The 15,901-nt window shown below is 41.6% G+C and overlaps 1 protein-coding gene across 16 annotated transcripts in view; it reads left to right on the top strand.

Annotated features, from left to right (window-relative positions):
* The window catches only part of DST (dystonin), a 572,762-nt gene that overhangs the window by 299,173 nt on the left and 257,688 nt on the right, over positions 1–15,901 (top strand). For all 16 annotated transcript variants that reach the window (XM_040428594.1, XM_040428595.1, XM_040428593.1 and 13 more), the window contains one exon: positions 8,100–8,266. In XM_040428594.1, coding sequence (XP_040284528.1) covers positions 8,100–8,266 — 167 coding nt within the window. The remainder of the gene's footprint in view (positions 1–8,099; positions 8,267–15,901) is intronic.

Below are 15,901 nucleotides of genomic sequence, written 5' to 3'. Positions count from 1 at the left end.
GGTGATCACCCCCCTGTCATTGATTACCCCCCTGTAAAGCTCCATTCAGATGTCCGCATGATTTTTACGGATGCACTGATAGATGGATCGGATCCGCAAAACGCATCCGGACGTCTGAATGAAGCCTTACAGGGGCATGATCAATGACTGTGGTGATCACCCCATATAGACTCCCTGATCACCCCCCTGTCATTGATTACCCCCCTGTCATTGATTACCCCCCTGTAAAGCTCCATTCAGATGTCCGCATGATTTTTACGGATGCACTGATAGATGGATCGGATCCGCAAAACGCATCCGGACGTCTGAATGAAGCCTTACAGGGGCGTGATCAATGACTGTGGTGATCACCCCATATAGACTCCCTGATTACCCCCCTGTCATTGATTACCCCCCTGTAAAGCTCCATTCAGATGTCCGCATGATTTTTACGGATGCACTGATAGATGGATCGGATCCGCAAAACGCATCCGGACGTCTGAATGAAGCCTTACACGGGCGTGATCAATGACTGTGGTTATCACCCCATATAGACTCCCTGATCACCCCCCTGTCATTGATCACCCCCCTGTCATTGATCACCCCCCTGTCATTGATCACCCCCCCTGTCATTGATCACCCCCCCTGTCATTGATCACCCCCCCTGTCATTGATCACCCCTCTGTAAGGCTCCATTCAGATATTTTTTTGGCCCAAGTTAGCGGAATTTTTTTTTTTTTTTCTTACAAAGTCTCATATTCCACTAACTTGTGTCAAAAAATAAAATCTCACATGAACTCACCATACCCCTCACGGAATCCAAATGCGTAAAATTTTTTAGACATTTATATTCCAGACTTCTTCTCACGCTTTAGGGCCCCTAGAATGCCAGGGCAGTATAAATACCCCACATGTGACCCCATTTCGGAAAGAAGACACCCCCAGGTATTCCGTGAGGGGCATATTGAGTCCATGAAAGATTGAAATTTTTGTCCCAAGTTAGCGGAACGGGAGACTTTGTGAGAAAAAAATTAAAAATATCAATTTCCGCTAACTTGTGCCAAAAAAAAAAAATTTCTATGAACTCGCCATGCCCCTCATTGAATACCTTGGGGTGTCTTCTTTCCAAAATGGGGTCACATGTGGGGTATTTATACTGCCCTGGCATTCTAGGGGCCCCAAAGCGTGAGAAGAAGTCTGGTATCCAAATGTCTAAAAATGCCCTCCTAAAAGGAATTTGGGCACCTTTGCGCATCTAGGCTGCAAAAAAGTGTCACACATCTGGTATCGCCGTACTCAGGAGAGGTTGGGGAATGTGTTTTGGGGTGTCATTTTACATATACCCATGCTGGGTGAGAGAAATATCTTGGTCAAATGCCAACTTTGTATAAAAAAATGGGAAAAGTTGTCTTTTGCCAAGATATTTCTCTCACCCAGCATGGGTATATGTAAAATGACACCCCAAAACACATTCCCCAACTTCTCCTGAATACGGCGATACCACATGTGTGACACTTTTTTGCAGCCTAGGTGGGCAAAGGGGCCCATATTCCAAAGAGCACCTTTAGGATTTCACAGGTCATTTACCTACTTACCACACATTAGGGCCCCTGGAAAATGCCAGGGCAGTATAACTACCCCACAAGTGACCCCATTTTGGAAAGAAGACACCCCAAGCTATTCCGTGAGGGGCATGGCGAGTTCCTAGAATTTTTTATTTTTTGTCACAAGTTAGTGGAAAATGCTTATTTTTTTTTTTTTTTTTTTTTTCATACAAAGTCTCATATTCCACTAACTTGTGACAAAAAATAAAAACTTCCATGAACTCACTATGCCCATCAGCGAATACCTTGGGGTCTCTTCTTTCCAAAATGGGGTCACTTGTGGGGTAGTTATACTGCCCTGGCATTCTAGGGGCCCAAATGTGTGGTAAGGAGTTTGAAATCAAATTCTGTAAAAAATGACCCGTGAAATCCGAAAGGTGCTCTTTTGAATATGGGCCCCTTTGCCCACCTCGGCTGCAAAAAAGTGTCACACATCTGGTATCTCCGTAATCGGGAGAAGTTGGGGAATGTGTTTTGGGGTGTCATTTTACATATACCCATGCTGGGTGAGAGAAATATCTTGGCAAAAGACAACTTTTTCCATTTTTTTATACAAAGTTGGCATTTGACCAAGATATTTATCTCACCCAGCATGGGTATATGTAAAAAGACACCCCAAAACACATTCCTCAACTTCTCCTGAATACAGAGATACCAGATGTGTGACACTTTTTTGCAGCCTAGGTGGGCAAAGGGGCCCACATTCCAAAGAGCACCTTTCGGATTTCACAGGTCATTTACCTTCTTACCACACATTTGGGCCCCTAGAATGCCAGGGCAGTATAACTACCCCACAAGTGACCCCATTTTGGAAAGAAGAGACCCCAAGGTATTCGCTGATGGGCATAGTGAGTTCATGGAAGTTTTTATTTTTTGTCACAAGTTTGTGGAATATGAGACTTTGTTTGAAAAAATAAAATAAAAATAAAAAATCATCATTTTCCACTAACTTGTGACAAAAAATAAAAAATTCTAGGAACTCGCCATGCCCCTCACGGAATACCTTGGGGTGTCTTCTTTCCAAAATGGGGTCACTTGTGGGGTAGTTATACTGCCCTGGTATTCTAGGGGCCCAAATGTGTGGTAAGGAGTTTGAAATCAAATTCAGGAAAAAATGAGGAGTGAAATCCGAAAGGTGCTCTTTGGAATATGGGCCCCTTTGCCCACCTAGGCTGCAAAAAAGTGTCACACATCTGGTATCCCCGTACTCAGGAGAAGTTGAGGAATGTGTTTTGGGGTGTCTTTTTACATATACCCATGCTGGGTGAGATAAATATCTTGGTCAAATGACAACTTTGTATAAAAAAATGGGAAAAGTTGTCTTTTGCCAAGATATTTCTCTCACCCAGCATGGGTATATATAAAATGACACCCCAAAACACATTCCCCACCTTCTCCTGAGTACGGAGATACCAGATGTGTGACACTTTTTTGCAGCCTAGGTGGGCAAAGGGGCCCATATTCCAAAGAGCACCTTTCGGATTTCACAGGTCATTTTTTACAGAATTTGATTTCAAACTCCTTACCACACATTTGGGCCCCTAGAATGCCAGGGCAGTATAACTACCCCACAAGTGACCCCATTTTGGAAAGAAGAGACCCCAAGGTATTCGCTGATGGGCATAGTGAGTTCATAGAACTTTTTATTTTTTGTCACAAGTTAGTGGAATATGAGACTTTGTAAGAAAAAAAAAAAAAAGAAAAAAATCATCATTTTCCGCTAACTTGTGACAAAAAATAAAAAGTTCTATGAACTCACTATGCCCATCAGCGAATACCTTAGGGTGTGTACTTTCAGAAATGGGGTCATTTGTGGGGTGTTTGTACTGTCTGGGCATTGTAGAACCTCAGGAAACATGACAGGTGCTCAGAAAGTCAGAGCTGCTTCAAAAAGCGGAAATTCACATTTTTGTACCATAGTTTGTAAACGCTATAACTTTTACCCAAACCATTTTTTTTTTACCCAAACATTTTTTTTTTATCAAAGACATGTAGAACTATAAATTTAGAGCAAAATTTCTATATGGATGTCGTTTTTTTTTGCAAAATTTTACAACTGAAAGTGAAAAATGTCATTTTTTTGCAAAAAAATCGTTAAATTTCGATTAATAACAAAAAAAGTAAAAATGTCAGCAGCAATGAAATACCACCAAATGAAAGCTCTATTAGTGAGAAGAAAAGGAGGTAAAATTCATTTGGGTGGTAAGTTGCATGACCGAGCAATAAACGGTGAAAGTAGTGTAGGTCAGAAGTGTAAAAAGTGGCCTGGTCTTTCAGGGTGTTTAAGCACTGGGGGCTGAGGTGGTTAAACCAGTCGATACATGTGTGTGACCTGTAACCAAATTGCAGGCCACCCGCAGATAGACTGGTAATCAATGTGGCATTTCTCACTGTGAAATAAAATAAGAAAAAACCTATACTCCCACATACACCCAAGTCAGGCCACTGCACATGGAGGTATCTAATATACCCCTACAATTTTTAGTGGTGTGCCATTCATTCACATTAACTAACCTGAATGATTTATACAAATAGAGCACCTGTGGGTGACCTCACTGTTACGGATATTTTTGAAAAAATTTCTCCTTTTTCACTTTTCACTTTTAATTAACAATTAATAAAGAGATAATTTTACTTTAAGACACCACTAGTTAGAAACCCCTAAAGGGATTTCGTTACGGTCTTCTGACCGTTTAGTTATTGATTATCTGCATTTTGTTATACACCAATGTGTGAATAAACACCGCTGTTTGATTCAAGAACTGTGTACTTTGCCTCTATACTGCATCCGCTAGTCCTAACTACCAGAGCGAATCCCCACAGCTCACAGACACTGATGGAAATCAGTGATCAAACACTAAAGTGTGAAAATAGCCTCAGAGTTACATATAGTAAATCTGTTGCAGAAATCTGTCCCATACATCTGAATGAGGCTGTTACTACAACGTGCTCGTGAATTTATATGATGGATTCCTGTGAAAGAAATTTCTGCAAAAGAAATCTGTCACAATGGAACATACCTTAAGCTAGACAATTTTACCATTCGGTTGCTGGAGTTTATGGTAAAATGGTTTAGTACCTTATTGGTGATTTATATATTTTCTTGAATGTGTCGTGAAATTGTATTAAATGGGTATTGCAGCTGTTAAAATGTTTCACATATCCATTGGAAAAGTGATAAATGTTAGATTCTAGAGTGTCAGATCCCAGTGATTGCTAGAAGTGGAAACTCTGGTCACCTGTGTCCTCTAGCAGCGTCAGTAGAAGAAGACAAGCTTTTTATGGAGCTGGAGTCGAGCATGCACACCGTCAGTCCATACAAACTCTGTGGGAGTTAAGAAAACGGCTGAGTATAGTGTCTAGTTGTCAGATCCCTACTGTTGTAACATTTAGCAAGAACGATCTCTTTATATAAAAGGGATGGCAATATTTCCTAATTCTAGCAAAGCAGTCAGCAAATCATGGTCAAAATATGAGATTTAGAATGCTTTACTTACCCATTTACCAAGTTCTTTAAATAGATAATTGTACAAAAAACATCAGTTATCAGCTTGATAGGTGACAAAATTATAATCTCTGGGGGCCCCACTGCTGGAATCCCTAGCGATTACCAGAACAAAGCTGTTTCGGAGGAGTGTGACTATAGTGATGACCATGTATGCACACTTCCATTCCATTCAATGTTTATGGGACATTAGTTCCCACTATGGTAATAAGCTTGGTGGAATCTTGCTACACGTTATACTCAAAATCTGCTCAGTTATCTGCAAATATCTCTCTTTCCTATGGTAGAAGTACAGTATTCATAGCTGTCTTTACTTTAGCCTATAGTGATGTCTAGAAGTTTGTATGGTTGATGTGAGCATCCAAATACCATGGAAAGCAGTTAAAATAGACACAAGCTTAGCCATCTCTGGGACCCTCTAATAGGTTTTTTGTATGGATTTTATTTTTATTGGGTGTACATATCCATATAGTAATATGTACATATGTAAAAATACTGTATGTGTTATTGTTATCATTTCTAAGCTTACCTTATTATTAAGGAAACGGTTAAAGGTTTTGGCCACTTTCTGATCATTGTTGACCAATGTATTTGTAAGATGACTATATGGCACTTACTAATGTAGCCTTTGTTGAAATTCTGCACCATTTTCTATAATTCACGAGGTATACTCTCTTGTTTACAAGTCTTTTGTGCTGGCCACATAGAGGTCCTGTCCATAAAATGGCTGCTGATGGAGGGTCATGCCAGGCAGATCACTTCCATGTGATTTCACCTCCATTCAAATACATTGCACCTGCCATCTGTACTTGCACTGTTGGAAGTTTAGTACAGGTGCAATGTGTGTGAATGGAGAAGACATCATATGGAGGTGAGTTGCCTGGTCACGTGACCCTCCATCAGCAGCCATTTTATGGACAGGACCTCTGTGTGGACAGCACAAAAGACTTTGTATACAAGGGAACATGACTTGTAAAATATATAAAATGGTGCAGAATTTCAACAAAGACTATATTAGTAAGTGTTATATAATAATCTCACCAACTAATATTTGAGCAATAACCAGAAAGTGTCCAAGCCCTTTACATAGAAAATGGTGCCATTACTGACCGCTTTAGCCTGTCATTGTCATACCCTAACAGAGTGGTACAAGTGAGTTTAATTACATCAAATAAACAGGCCCATAAGATGACAAATGGGTTTGAAAATAAAGGTTCTGTGAAATCCTATGATCCCTCTCAAGGGGTTAGCAGTTCTGGAAAGAATACAGGCGTTGTAGAATGCATCATATATTCTTTTTGCTGCCATTTTTTTGCCTGTTGTTTGGCTTTGAAAGGCTTTTTAGTGGTTTTATAACTATACCCAATAATAAAACTTTACAAAGGTTACAAACGGATGCCGTAATGACCTGAGAATCGACATCAGAATTGCCCTTTGTGAACAAGGACTTATTGTCCTCTTAATAATTCATCATTGTTTTGCTGGTTGCAGTGATGCTTATGAAATGTTCTATGATCTCATCTGCCTTTGGTTTTGATAAAAATGAACAGTGATGGGTTTTTTATTTTTTTTTGCTGTGGTCATGATGACTAGTAGACATCAGTGATGAGCAGCATTACATCATATTACTTCAGTGAAGGTCTGGTAGTAAGGTGGGGTGACCTGGCACAAAACGTGCAGGTTGTAAATGTAAAAAATAATCCTCCTTGATGCTTTGTAGATGTATGAATCTAGGTATCGGAATTATGGTAATATCTGCCTTTGATTCTAAGAAATGTTATTGCACTTGATATGAAAATTTGTAATTTTCTAGTTGGTTGAATCAAAGAGTTCTGTAAATAATTAAAAGGTAACTCGTTTAGTCTTATAAACACTATTTACTGAATATACACTGAATAACAGGTGAATAACGTTGACCACCTTGTCATCAGGTGGGATATATTCGGTCACAAGTGTTGGTGTGTTGGAGGCAGGAAAAACAGACAGGCATAAGAATCTGAGTGACTTTGACAAGGTTTAGATTGTGATGGCTAGACGACTGGGTAAGAGCAGCTGCAACATGGCAGGTCTTGGGTAGTGTTCCCGGTGTGTAGTGATTAGTACCTACCATAGTGTTCCAAGAAATGACAACTGGTTACAATCCAAGGCTCGTGGATGTTGTGGGGAGTGAAGGCTCTGATCCCACAGAAGAATTACCGTAGTAAACATTGCTGAAAAAGTTTATGCAGAGTATGGGTCTGCATAGCCACATAGTATACAGTATTAGGCAGGTTTAATGTTAAGGATGATCTGTGCTGTGGCGTAGCTACCACAGAGGCAGACCACGCAGCTGTTATCAGGCTAAGGGGAAGGGGAACCCTGTGCTGACTTGCTCATTTGTTGCTCACATAGATTCATGGCTTTTCCTGTAGCTGCCAGTAGGGGAATCTCAGAGCATAGTGATCTTCCATCGAGTGTGATGGTAACTATAAATTCCTATGCACTGAGCTCCCCCTAGAGGTGGCTTCAGAGATCTAATTTTGTAGTATATCATGTGAGGGGAAGGAGTCATTAATAACTGTATAGGCAAGATTTCTCGTATATATGCTAGTTGTATGGGGTAAATACATTGAGAAATATTATGTTCAGAGTGAGCACCATATGTAAGAAGTACCTGTTCCACTTTTACCAACATAGAAGTCAGGTAAAGTGGTTAAGACGGAGTATGATTATTTTTTTTTATTGCAATAATTCTTCAATTTAATTAAAAAATTTAACATTTTTAGAAATCTCACTTAGGGGGCATACTAAGTTTTGCAATGGAGCCCTATGAGATCTGGGTATGCCCCTGGATCAGTGGATATTTGGAGCAGGGGTATTCTTCTGCCAGCTTTGAAAGAACTGACACAGCCGTTGAAGAAGGTGTCGTTACGAAGTTGATGTTGGCATTCAATGCTTGCAGTGCCCCAAGTTTGCCCCGACTTTCGATGTTATACTGGACAAGTTAATAGTTGTTATGTATTCTGTTTCAGATTTCTGACATCCATGTTACTGGAGAGTCAGAGGATATGTCAGCCAAAGAGAAGCTTCTTCTTTGGACGCATCAAGCAACTGAAGGCTACAGTGGAATTCGATGTGAAAACTTTACCACATGCTGGCGAGACGGACGACTCTTTAACGCCATCATTCATAGATACAGGTAAGTGTGCACTTAGAATGGATGCATTGTTAGATTCCTATATGTGCGTACATCATTTACAATATTGCAGCACTATTCTCTATATCAGATATACACTTGATGTTCACCAAACAGAAAAAAAAATTACTAACATTCACAATTAAAAATATTAAAGAGGTTCTCCGGGCTTTTAAAAAAATCCATTCTATCTTCAGCCGTGTGGAATGAAGATTGTTTAGTACTTACTCATCCCTCGCCACTATCTCCACTGCACTCACACAGGCCGCAGGCTCTTCTGCCCAGGTCCCGACCAGATGTGTGTACTTCTTTTCCTGTTCAGCTGCATTTACGACTATGCAGGTGAACAGGAAAAGAAGTGCACGTGTCTGATCAGGACCTGGGCAGAAGAGCCTGCGGCCTGTGTGAGTGCAGCAGGTACAGTGGCATTGGTGGGGCATGGGACAGGTAAGTACTTATTAAACAGTCTTCCTTCTACAGGGATGAGGATAGAATAGATAAAAAAAACAAAAACTGGAGAATCTCTTTAAGGCTACATGCACACGACCATTGTGTGTTTTGCGGTCCGCAAAACGCGGATAGTGTCCGTGTGCGTTCCACAATTTGCGGAACGGCACGGACAGCCTTTAATATAACTGCCTATTGTTGTCCGCAAAGCGTGGACAAGAATAGGACAGGTTATATTTCTTTTTGCGGACCGTGGAGCAACGGATGCGGACAGCACACGAAGTGCTGTCCGCATTTTTTGCGGCCCCATTGAAGTGAATGGGTCCGCATCCGAGCCTCCAAAACGGCGGCTCGGATGCGGACCAAAACAACGGCCGTGTGCATGAGGCCTAAGGATGTGTAAAAGTGCTGAATGGGATTAAAATCTAGAACAATGATTAGTTTCTCAGAGGCCAGTTTTATGTACCTATATTACCACAACAAGCCCAAACTAAAAGCATCCTAGATTGCGACGATTTGGTATTCTGCCATCTTAGAAACACAAGAAGTGGAGCATCTTTTTGTTATGGGGACTGGCTGGGGTAATGGTAGGACATGGTCACAAAGGTAATTCTGTTAATCTGTCTGAGGTTCATAAGTCTGAGCAATAATGTGTTGATATTAATTTCATCAGTCCAAGAATTTATCCAGCATGGTTAAAAATTGTTATTGTTTGCTACTGTTTCCTCTACTGCACTTCCAAATACGTATGATTCCATACATATTCATACGAATTCTGTCATATTCCATGCAAATCTAAAAGGAAAAAAAATGCTTCATGGTATATCAAGGAAGCATTCATTCTAGGGAAGACTCTCTATCTCTCTATATATATACAGGTATATACAGGCTCAGTGCACTGTTGTACAGGTTGTGTGCACAGGTCTCTTATATTTGAGCCATAGCATGTAACGTATCAACTAAAATCTCCAATCGAATCCTTCAGTCCAGCGGGTGGAGTGTCTAAATGATTGACAGCCCCCTTCTATGATCATGCACCTCTAGATAGGACCGCCCAACTGGAAAAGTTTGGCTAGTTTCAGAATTCCAGGAGCAGTATTTCCCGGCCTGAACACTGCCTCTGTGAATTGAACTCGTAACACTAAAATTATTTAGGATGATGTAAATTACAGTCTCACCACTGACCTACTGTAGTCGCTGCATTATTTGGTAAAAGTTCAGTAGATCGACTGTGAGACTGGAATTCACAGCGTCATAAATCATTATATAGTAGGTTACTGGTGGCTCACCTGACCAATACAATGTGTAAGTGCTCTAGGTTTATCTGATTCACCCAATCAGAAGAGGTTAGATATATAATTTGAATATAATAAACCGGCACTCTTCACCTGGAAAACACGCAGAGAGAAATGTAAGTAAAATGTACATTTATTTCATATAAAACCGTGGAAAAAATATTTTGAAAGGAAAAGGGTAAGAATCTTACATAAAAATCGTACATAAAAATGATGCATTAGATAGATACATAAAATGAATACATAATAATAATGTTATTAAAATGCATACACTGAATTCACCCTTTCAGTGGGAGGAGGGGCTCCCCGATATTATGGTACCACGTCGGTGGAGATGAGCACTCAATCAGTGATCACTGGTTGGCAAGCATGTATAGTTTTTATAAATAGTTTTTGTAAATGGTCAAAGGTATATAAATATATGGGTTGCGGAGAATATAGTCATTCGGCAGGCATCTCCACCATATATTGCTATTTATTGGTAAGGTTTTTCTCCAATAGGTGGGTCGATTGTATATATTTGGTTTCTGTATAGACAGCTGTACTGTGGTGGCTGTCTTTGTTTTGTTACAAAGTGCCACTTTGTGACCACTAAGGTGATGGATTTTCAGTAATTATCGAAGAACTTCAGATAGTTTTCAATACAGTTGGTTTGTTGGTTAGTAGGTTAATATGTTAATACATTCATCATTTGTAGTGCTTCCTTGCTATGAGTTAGTAGCCAGTCTCTGTTAACGATGATGTTGGCAGGGTTATTTATAAATAAATGTTAGTCTGTCAGTCGGGTGCTGTACCTTGTGTGGCGTCCCACATGGTAGGAAGGACTGCACCCTGACTGTGTGTACCTTCTCCGATGGTTTTGTCGGTTGCGGCCGCTAGTGCGTCTTTCGGGACTCTGTGTTAAACATTCGAGTGTGTTCCTTCGGCGTCCCACGTGGGTATGTTCACTATGTAGCGATCTTCAATCCGAAAAAAAGGGGACGGTTGCTATTGGAAGCACTTCCAAAATATTCAATATATTAGTGTCCATCAAGTGGTATAACTGCGGGTTTGTTGTACTTTCACCATACGTGTTTCGGAGGTCTAGACTGCCTCCTTCTTCAGTGGTTACCCGCTACCTGCCAATGAGTCTGATGTATGATTTTTTATACTATTGGTGCGTTTTTTGTGTATAGTTTGCACATTGTATTCCTGAATGTGTTCCATGTCAAGGTTTCTTTTGAAGAGCCTTTCTATGGGAGGAAATTCTGTTAAGTGATAGCTGACAAAAAGAAAAAGAAAACTGTGTGGATCTGTGTCCATTCCATGCGGTGATCTCTTTGGGGTAATAATTCTTGTCAGGGAAGGTGGTACTGAGCATGAGTAGACAATATGGGAGGCATCTGCATGAATTTTGTGCGTGTAATTCCTACATCGTCTTTCAAATGTTCATCGTATATGTGGTCAGTGATGGCCAGTTCGCATTGTTCGTGTCACGGCCATGGCTATGACCGTGACTCTTCAACCGCATGCGATTGTCAGTGGTTTGGTTTTGTTGTCAATCACAGGTGAGGGCAGTGGTATTTGCCTCACCTGTGGTTGCCGCTGACAACGTTTGCTTGTGGCAGCTTTCCTGCTGTGCATGCGGTTGCACCTAGCAACCCCTATGTTAGGTGTGTGTGTATTGTGTTCACTGTGTTGTTTGTCTGTGTGCACTCTGTGTAGTGTGCTGTGTGCACTGACACTTTTCCTGCACTGTGGTTGCCCGTGCCAACGTTTGGCTGTTTGTACATGTGGTGGCAGTGTCCCGGCCTCCGGGCTATTCCCCAGGACACGGTTGCCACCCATGTCGTGGCCAGCGGCAACAACCACAGTGGCTTGCTACTGTTGGACACTTTCCCTTTAATGTTGTGTTTTCCCTTCCCGGGTGTTGGAAGGGTAAACTTCCTTCCCAGTGTGTGTGTGTGTCACTGGGTGTGTCCGACTGTGGGGTGTGGCTTCCTGGCCTATATAGCCTCACTGTTAGCATGGCTCTGTGGGTTGTTTCAGCCATGCTTGCTGGAGCAGCCTCCTGTGTTACTATCTGCCAGTGAGAGCCACCCCTGTGGTCATAAAGATAATGTCCTTATGTTTATGTCTGCTGTGTGTTGATGTTGTATGTTATGTACTGTTGGGATCTTTCTATGTGTTTGGTGCAGCTTACGGTTCTGGATTCCTGTTTGCGCAGGGATCCAGTCAGCAAGGCTGTGACAGGTTGGTGGAACTAATAGTTTGCCCGTCATTCCCGTAAGGCTGTATGAGTTCCCCTTTTCCCAACAGCTTGGCCATTGAGACTCCTGCTCCTCCGTGCCTAGGAGGAGTAGGTCGTCTTACCTTGACTCCTAGCGCAGGGACCGGACGGAGGGTGAGTTAGGGATCCGAGGTTCCTGCGCATGGGTCCTCCTACCTTTAAGGTCGGCCCATGCAGTTAGGAGTTAGGGTCAGGGTAGGGACGCTGTAGGAGGTGACCTGCTCCCTATTCTGTTCTCCTGGCCGAGTAGGCCTACAGCACATGGCAGCGCACGGCTGAGGATTTCCCCCATCCTCAGCCGTGACAGTTCGCCCGCGGGCTGCCATCTTTTTTCACAAGTCCGGCAAGGCACAGGTAAGCCCTTACCTGTGCCTGTGCGCGAGCCGGTCTGAAAACAAGTGCGGTCAGCGGGAGCAGGCAGTTCTGGGAACAGCCACCGGGGGCCTTCATCGGGCTGTTCTCGGAACTGCCTGCTCCCAGTGACCGCCATTGTTTTCAGGCCAGCTCGCGGCACAGGCACAGGTAAGGGCTTACCTGTGCCTCACTGGACTTGTGAAAAAAGATGGCAGCCCGCGGGCGAACAATGCGAACTGGCCATCACTGTTCTGGGGTTTGGTTTGTAAAATTCTTTACAGAAATGCTGCGGGTTTGCATCTGTTACTGACATGTTGCGCAGGTCAAGGAATGTCCAATTTTCCAGAGCTTGTGAAAATAGATGGAAGCCCGCATATGTTCGCGGGCGAACAATGCGAACTGGCCACCACTGTATGTGGTTTTTCATAAATGCATTTATTCTTGTAAGGTGAGAGAGGGGTGGTGGCCTAATATCGAGTGGGGGTAGGGGTGCTGGTAAAACAGCCGGATGCCTATTCCCAGTCGAACGGAGGCAACCACTCCAGAATTTTTATAGAAAGCCGAACAGTTCAAAATCAGCATTTAAGCCTTCTGGTATGAGTGTGTTGAACTCAAATATGAACTTCGATTCAGTGCGTGACATCTTGGCTATATGATTGCCTCCCCTCCAGTCTGTTTCTATTCTTTCTAGGGCTGCAAAAAATAGGCCTGAGGGGTCTTGGTTGTGATGTACTTTGAAATGTTTGGAGAGTATCTTTCTTGATATTGTTTATATGTTCTGATATTTGTTTTTTTAAACTTCTTTTTGTCCTGCCGATATATTGTTTTTTGCAAGGGCATTGTATGATGTAAATTATATTTGTACTGCTGCAGGTGAGGAACTCCTTTAATTTGTATTCTAGTGAGGTAGATGTAGAGTGTACTTTTTCTGTTTTCTTCTTGAAGGAAGTTAGTTTACAGTTACAACATTGGTTGCACCTGTAGAATCCTTTTAATTTTTGCCATGTGTTTAATGACAATTTTTTTGTTTTTTGTTGTATGTTTTGATGGATGAAGCAACTTTCAGGCCTAGATTTGGGGCCCTTGTGTATATAATGTGTGGTTTCATAGAGATAGAGGGGCCTATCAACTTGTCTTTTTGGATGTGATGCCAGTGTGTTTTAATAATCTGTTCAATTTTCTTGTGTTGTGCATTTAATGGTAGTATGATATTTGGGGTTTCATCTTTTTGTGCTATAGTCTTATTTTCAATGTTCTCATTAAAGAAGGAGTTTCTGTCTAACTTCCTTACTTTTGCCAGGGATGTCTCTATTTTTGTTAGGGGGTATTCTTTTTCAATAAATTGTTCTTTTAATGTTCCTGCCTCCTGTTCGAATCTGTGTTCATTGGTACAGTTACGCTTTAAACGTCTGAATTGGCTTTCTGGAATGTTTTCTAGCCACCTAGGAAGGTGGCAACTGGAGTAGAGGATAAAACTATTCCTTGCTAATGCTTAAATCTAGAAATTCTATCTCAGTTTTGTCTATATGGGCTGAAAAGTGTAGATTCATCTGGTTCCTATTTATCTCTTCTAGGAATCTTTGTAGCTCGGATTCTCCTTTTTGCCAGACAAAGAAAACATCATCAATGTACCGCTTCCATAGCACCAGGTCCGTCCCCAGCCAGTGTTGTATGTGCTCATCCTCCCATTGTGACATGAAGAGATTCGCATAGCTGGGGGCGAACCTGGTGCCCATGGCTGTGCCCTTGATCTGCAAAAAATACTCAGATTCAAAGGAGAAGTAGTTGTGCTTCAAAATCAGTTCCACGCCTTCAGCTATATGTCTAATTTGTTCTGCTTGGAATTCTTACAAGAATAACTGCATTTATGAAAAACCACATATACGATGAACATTTGAAAGACGATGTAGGAATTACACGCACAAAATTCATGCAGATTCCTCCCATATTGTCTACTCATGCTCAGTACCACCTTCCCTCACACGAATTAGTTCCCCAAAGAGGTCACCGCATGGAATATGTGCAGATTATATAACGCAATGTTACCGCACTGTGTAACTTTTACCTAGATATAACAACATCAATTTCCTTCAATTTCGATGCCACGCTGTCATTTCTTCACACCTACATTTTCCTATTCTGCATAAAAAACTGCAAGACTGCCTAAAAGACGACTTAGGCATTTTCTATACACATGGACCCACACAGATATCCCTTATACTGTTTACAAATATATGGAAATCCACATGAATGATGAGCGTCTAAAAGAAGATGTAAAACTCAAACAGACGTCTCCCATACTGTCTGTCCACGTCTAACACTACCTTCCCTCACAAAAAAGTTCACTAAAGAGACCTTAATATGGAATATATCTCAGTACCATAGTGTGCAGATGATACACAAAAAGTGAAAAAAAAAAACGCAATGTCACCGCACCGGTAATACAATTATGGATTCTTCACTCAAACACTATATTATTGACTTCTTGCAATATTCCTTATGATGTCACTTCTTCGCATCTACTTTCTTACAAAAAACAGTGTAGGAACTATCCATGGACACAAATCCACACAGTTTTCTTTTTCTTTTTGTCAGCTATCACTTAACAGAATTTCCTCCCATAGAAAGGCTCTTCAAAAGAAACCTTGACATGGAACACATTCAGGAATACAATGTGCAAACTATACCCAAAAAACGCACCAATAGTATAAAAAACGCAGCGTTACCGCACGGGCGATATAACCATGTAATTTTTATCCAAATATTACAATATCGACCTCCTGTAACCACAAAGCTTGTTTCCCATATGATCTAATCAAGAAAAAAGAAGAAAAGCAAGAAAGAAAAGGAAAATTAACACTATGGGACTTGCCACATCCACACCATGGAATCCAGTCCAGTCTTTCAATAATAACCATAGACAGAATATAAAAGCTGACTCATTGGCAGGTAGCGGGTAACCACTGATGAAGGAGGCATTCTGGACCTCCGAAACGCGTATGGTGAAAGTACAACAAACCCGCAGTTATACCACTTGATGGACACTAATATATTGAATATTTTGGAAGTGCTTCCAATAGCAACCTTCCCCTTTTTTCGGATTGAAGATCGCTACATAGTAAACGCGGACCGACCGGAGACACGTGGGACGCCATACACGTGACGTCATACCCACGTGGGATGCCGAAGGAACACACTCGAATGTTTAACACAGAGTCCCGAAAGACGCACTAGCGGCCGCAACTGACGAAACCATCGGAGAAGGTACATACA

Source organism: Bufo bufo, chromosome 4, assembly GCF_905171765.1.
Source record: "Bufo bufo chromosome 4, aBufBuf1.1, whole genome shotgun sequence".
Taxonomy (NCBI): domain Eukaryota; kingdom Metazoa; phylum Chordata; class Amphibia; order Anura; family Bufonidae; genus Bufo; species Bufo bufo.
The sequence above is the reverse complement of the archived record's forward strand: the minus strand, read 5'-3'. Positions and strand labels throughout refer to the sequence as shown.